General features: G+C 30.0%; 1 protein-coding gene across 1 annotated transcript; it reads left to right on the forward strand.

Annotated features, from left to right (window-relative positions):
- Positions 1 to 600: 600 nt before the first annotated feature.
- On the forward strand, positions 601 to 6,327 carry LOC131014347 (germin-like protein 5-1). The gene is made up of 2 exons (XM_057942282.1): positions 601 to 966; positions 5,648 to 6,327. The coding sequence occupies exons 1-2, from the start codon at positions 849 to 851 to the stop codon at positions 6,184 to 6,186; spliced, it is 657 nt and encodes a 218-aa protein (XP_057798265.1). The 5' UTR covers positions 601 to 848; the 3' UTR covers positions 6,187 to 6,327.
- Positions 6,328 to 6,654: the final 327 nt, after the last annotated feature.

The raw sequence follows: 6,654 nt of genomic DNA on the forward strand, positions 1-6,654 counted from the left end.
TATATATATATGTGTGAAACAAGAGAAAATATGGATGTAAAAGTTCGAGAGTAGTTGTTTCAATTAAAAAGGAAACAAACTCAAAGAGGACCATCTATATTTTTTTCGAGAGATGTCATAAGCATAATAATAGATGAATCATGACGATATATTCGACTCATACTTCATTCCCAATTCATAATAATCGTAGACTTAAGAGTTAAACTAAGCAAAATTAGGTAAAGCTCCTCCGACAAAGATTTGATAATTCACCAACTTTTGGAATTACCTAATCATCTGCTAATCTTTTCAAGTAAGTAATTTATCTAATACATTACACATGTCCTTTTCTTTTCACATTTTAATTTGCTTTAGAATCAAGTCGATGTTCGTTCAATCCTCCACTTATTTTGAGTCATTTTCGTGGTTGAATCGAATGCAATTATATCTTTCATTTAAATATGCTGAATTTACTATGTGCTTAGATAACCCAACTCTCTACATTTTGGTTTCATTTTAAGTGCACGTTGGCATTTATGTAATGAATAAATGAAAGCAATATTTTTATTTATTTTGAACCACATGTGAAATTATAGGGTCGTTCGCTAGCTAGAATTAATGAATTATGTATTTTGATACAAATTAAAAACAAAATTCCAAAATCTAACTGAAACAAATGAAATTTAAATAAAAACAATAATAATAAATTAAATTGTAGATTAGCTAGCGGCTTGAAAATGAAACATTCGACTGCCTTACTTTGACTCTAAGAAGGCGTGTTTCGTTTCTTTTAAAATCTCAGTTTCTGAAACCCCAATCCACACTTCTTCCACTTCTTGCGTTACTCTCTCTCTCTCTCTCTCTCAAGCATGGCTGCCGGCGCTTCTGGTGTAATGTATAGAATGATGGCTGTTGTGATGCTTTGCAGCAGAGTTTTTGCGGATCCAGACATGCTTCAGGATATTTGTGTAGCTGATCTCACTTCTGGTAATTATCTATTTACAATTACTCTTTATTTTATGATAATCTATATATACCACTTCATGTGTTGTCTTCTTCCTCGTCTCGTCTGTGTGGTTTTAGGGCTAGCTCGCCTCGCTCAGTTTTCTCGCTGCATTTTGTTGCTGAATTTCTACTCTTAGAAACCCAATATTTTCTTTTATTGGATAAATAAAGTTTTAATACACATAAACCCAATAATTTCTTATTTCAGGCCATCACACAGCACACAAATCCAATAATTTCTCATTCATCTCTAAAATAATGTACTATATAATTTTTATAAAATAATTTATCTGCATTAATGCTGCAACTAAGAGTTGGCCTCTCACATTTAATCCTCCAACTCATCTAGTTTATAAAATATTTAATTATTACCAAACTAAATTTATTGCATCAATGATTGATTTATAGAGAGTAATAAGCTCCCTTTATAGATTTATGGTGAAATAAAGGTAAAAGAATGCATATTGTTGTGAACGTACGAAAATAACAATAAATATAGGGTTAATATTGCCCATAAAATATTGAACTTTCGTTCAATTTTGATTTTGCACACAAACTTTAAACTGTAGCGTGAAAATTACTAAACTTTAGATTTTATCTGATTTTGTTACTAATCCAAATTCCGGTCAAATATCAGGCTAATATGACGTGCAAATATTTGACGTGACGTATTTATTGTTAATTTCTTATTAATAAAAAAAGAACACAAAGCAAATAACCCAAATTGTCAATAACTTAATATATCAAATCAAATAATAGTATTTTCTAATTCTCAAGTTTAAATCAATTTTTTTCTAGTTCACTATTTCACAACTGATTACTCCAATATATAAAATAGAAGTAATTCAAATAGTATAAATATATATAGTTTATAAAAAAATTTAATCTTTAGCTAATGAAAATTTAATAAACTTTATTACTTAGCTAAATAATTTTTTTCTATATATATTAAGTTATTGATAATTAAAATGTTCTTTGGCTGACACACTTAAATTCGAAAAATCCCCTTACTATTATTGAATTTATTAAATTAATTAATTCAACTAAAAAAATACTATTATTTGATTTGATATATTAAATTATTGACAATTTGAATTATTTGCTTTGTGTTCTTTTTTATTGATAAGAAATTAAATAAAAAATATTATTTTGCCAACTAATTGTCACGCAAGAATAAATACGACACGTCAAAATTAGCACATCATATTATATATTAGCTTGGTATTTGGCCGGAATTCGGATTAGTAGCAAAATCAGATAAAATCAAAAGTTTAGTAATTATCACGCTACAATTCAAAGTTTGTGTGCAAAACCAGAATTTGACGAAAGTTCAGTATTTTATGAGCAATTAACTCATAAATATACATACATTACAAAGAAATTAGTACACAAGAAATTTTGAAGTAATTTTCTAAAAGAAAATTATATAATTATACTATATCTTTTAGGTTACGTTTACTTTGATGGATAAATTTATCCATAAAAAGGATGGATGACACAAATTTATGTCTTTAAATGTCTCCTTCCTTTTTCAACATTTGATACAAAAGAGATGTTCACCATTTTTCTTACTTATTTTCACTTCAAATGTGGATAATATTATTCCTCTATTTTTGGTGTGATAATATTATACATCCTTGAAGTGAAAATAAGAAAGAAAAAATGGTAAACATCTCTTTTGTGTCAAATGTTAGAAAAGGAAGGAGACATTTAAATGCATAAATTTATATTATCCATCTTTTTTCATGGATAAATTTATCCATCAAAGTAAAGGCAGCCTTACGGGAAGAGATAACATCATCCATCAATTTAAATAATTGAAACATAGTCATTGATGAGTTCAATTTCCGTCATGCACACAATAATCAAGTTGTATATCTATGATCTATCCATTTTCATTTGTAATTTACGGTGGAATTAATCATAGACTAAATAGTCAAATCAATCCCAAACTTTTATAAATTTTAAATCTTTCATGAACTACACATCGATTTTGGCCAATTTGTACACATAATTATGAAAAATCATGAAAATCTATTATATGCTACATCCGTCTACGATATCGTTTTTTAAATGATCTGTTCATAATATTATTTTCACGTTAGAATCCACAAATTCCACTATAACGGTGGAACTCAAACTCCACTAATAATAACTATCAAGTACTATCCATCATCTTTATCTTTATATATATAAAAAGCAAAGTAAATGTAAATAAGTTCAATTAGAAGGATATAATTGGAAATTTTGAAAAAAATTATGTATAATTCATGTCGAATAAACTACCGAAAATTGTGATTCAAGGAAAAAACCGCCCAACTTTAATTGCTATTTTTGTAAATTCAGTTAAATTTTTAAATTTCATTCATTTTTTTTTCTCATTTTGTTGATAAAGCATATTTTCTAATTTTCATGAAATTATATTTTAGATAAAATAGGCAATATACATCTTGACTAAAAGGTCATGAAATTACCTTTAATTTGATATATAATATACAAAAAAGAAAAATTAAATAAGCAAGATGTAATTAATAATTTAAAGTTTTAAAATTAAAAATTTATATTTTAATATGTGATAATTTTTCCTTAAATTGTTACCTATAAAACTGCCGACAATCGATCAATTTTTGCGAAATCGCCGACCATTTTTATTTTTTATGTACACAACTTTGAATTAATACCTTTCATTTCTTACTATGTAAAAGAGATTAGAATAAGCAAAAGCAAAACATATCATTTGTTTAATGTTTTATCAGTATATTAAATAATTTATTATCTCTATACTTTTTTCTTTTCAAGAGGTGTGTTTAAACGTTTTTATTTTTATTTGCCCTTTTTCTGTTTTTTGACATTTTGGCTTTCTATATTTTGTATTTGTATTATTTTATGTTAATTTTTTTTTATAAGAGAAACGAATTTTAAATTAAAATGTATCATAATGTCACTTCTATAAAAAAATTGCAAATTACATAATTATATTTTATTTTTGAGAATGAAATTATACAATTGCCACATAATAAAAGGTAGTGACAGTGGATCAATTTTTAGAATTGATTATTAATTTATTCAACCAAAAAATATAGAATTTTTATAAGTTAAGAGAATAATTTGTAAGTAAATTGAGCTATAAAATTAAAATTAACCACTTCTTACTCAGGCCACATTGAATTATTTTTTATCTATTCTTTCCTCTCTCTCTTTTTTGGCATATTTGTTTTCTTCTTATTTTAGTATATTTTATTCTATATGCAGTTAAACTAAAAGATTATGAAAAATAATTTAGTTTGATATGAGATATGAAAAAAAATTGGTTCAAAATAATAAAGTTACAATCTTTTAAAATTTCAACATATTTATTTGAAGAATTAAATATATTTTTATATTTCTACAAATATAAATGGAACAATTACTTTGTTTGCATATGTATATATTATATAATATCTTACTTTAACAAAAGAAGAAAAGTGAATCATTTTTTAACTTTTTGGAAATTTCGTAAATATTTAAATTTTCAAAACATATATATTATTTAAATGGAATAAATTTTTATTTTTTATATTTTCCCTTTTATATATATATATTACTTGATTTGACTGTTAATTATAATTTTGAATATGAAAGTATTTGTTAATCTGGTTTATATCATTAGCAACAATTATTGTACAAGTGATACTATATCTACATATAAACAAATGTTATATTTTTGCATAAATTATATTGATTATATTCAAGCATTAGATCAATTTGCAAATAATAAATTTGATATTAAAATTAATTTTTTTTAGAATATACTAATAATTACTCTCTACGCCCATAAAAACAGTCTATTTTTGCCATTTAAGGACGTCTACAAAAATTAGTCTCATTATAGTTTTAAAAAGTTTGCATCACATGATGGATCTGATGGATCTTTTTCTTCACTCACAATATAATTAATTATCATAATTTACATTACTTTTTAAGTATGATCCTTTGTTCATTCACAATACACTAACTATTTTTATTAAAATTTGTATCATCTTTTTCTAGAACTATTTTTTGTGGGCGATTTTTTTTTTTTTTTTTGATCGGACAAAGTCATGTTAGATGTTAGTAGTTAGTTCCCCATCCACTCCAAGAACCACCTTATCTCTCCATTCACCAAAATCCACCTTATATCTCCCCAACCTCCAATTCGCTCCCAAGAGGGATCGAACCCGGGTCGCTTCACTTAAGTGAGGACCCGGTGGCCAGTGGGCTAAGCCCCCTGGTTTGTGGGCGAAAAAAATAGTATAAAATACATACACAATATATGCGAGTTTAAGATTACAATCACCGCGCATAGCGCGGAAGATACATTAGTTCTTTTAAAACTCGTGTCGTTCACAAAGTAATTTTGAATCGTGTCATTCACAAAGTAAAATTGATATCGTATGTAGATGAAGAGAGTATAAATTTTCGAATACTTAAAAGCTAAGTAGAATTATCGCAAATATGGTGTGAATTAAAATAAAAAAAATTGCACCAAAATTCTCAAAATTTAATTTTTGTGATGGTCGTGAAAATTCTCGACGATACTATCCAGCTTTTTTGAGTGCGGAAAAATTTATTCAGTATGATTTTGTTAATTTGTGTATTTTGGAATAAACAATTGTATGAGTGCAAATTTGTATTGTTTGAACAGAAGTGAAGCTTAACGGATATTCTTGCAAGTCAAACGTGACGGCGGAGGACTTCTTCTTCAGTGGTTTAGGCAAGGGTGGCGCCACCAACAACTCCGCCGGGTCGGTTGTGACCGGCGCCAATGTTCAGAAAATCCCGGGCCTCAACACGCTTGGCGTATCGTTGGCCCGCATCGACTACGCCCCTGGCGGGCTGAACCCACCGCACACGCACCCACGCGCCACCGAGGTGGTGTTCGTGGTGGAAGGAGAGCTGGACGTGGGGTTCATCACCACCGCCAACGTCCTTATCTCCAAGTCCATCAAGAAAGGGGACGTTTTTGTTTTCCCTAAAGCCCTTGTCCACTTCCAGAAGAACAATGGCAAGTCCCCCGCCGCCGTCATCGCCGCCTTCAACAGCCAGCTCCCGGGAACGCAGTCCATCGCCGCCGCCTTGTTCGCTGCCACGCCGGCGGTGCCGGATAATGTTCTCACCAAGGCGTTCCAGATTGGCACCAAGGAGGTTGACAAGATTAAGTCCAAGTTCGCACCAAAGAAGTAATTCTTCTTAAATTTATGTTTATAATAATCATATTCTTTTGGGTTAATTAAGCCAAAAACCATGAGCTTTGGGCCAATTTCCAAACTTGCCATGAACTCTCTTTTTTTATCAAAAATTCCATGAACTTAAGGGGTTGAACAATTTTTCCATACTTTTTTGCTTCGATAAAGCTCCGAGCTGACGTCTTGCTTGCGTGGTAATACCAAGCTGACTTGTCGCCTACGTGGTAATACCGAGCTGATGTGGCACGTACTTGGAAAAATAATAAACAAAAAAATAAAAAAATTCATTATTTTCCCTTCCTCTTCTCCAAGTCTGCCGGTGGACCGCTGCCAAAGGACCGCCGCTGCCTTCTTCCGGCGGAATCCCACATCTGCCTTCCTCCTTCTCGCGTCGTTCCAGACCTCACGCCGCCTCCCACAATCACCAGATCAGTCGCCTTCCTCTTCCGCCGCATCGAACCCCTTC

Source organism: Salvia miltiorrhiza, chromosome 3, assembly GCF_028751815.1.
Source record: "Salvia miltiorrhiza cultivar Shanhuang (shh) chromosome 3, IMPLAD_Smil_shh, whole genome shotgun sequence".
Lineage (NCBI taxonomy): Eukaryota > Viridiplantae > Streptophyta > Magnoliopsida > Lamiales > Lamiaceae > Salvia > Salvia miltiorrhiza.

Coding starts and splice junctions, on each gene's coding strand:
- LOC131014347 (XM_057942282.1), top strand. CDS start 849: ATGGCTGCCGGCGCTTCTGGTGTAATGTATAGAATGATGGCTGTTGTG. Junction 967..5,647: donor TGTAGCTGATCTCACTTCTG/GTAATTATCTAT, acceptor TTGTTTGAACAG/AAGTGAAGCTTAACGGATAT.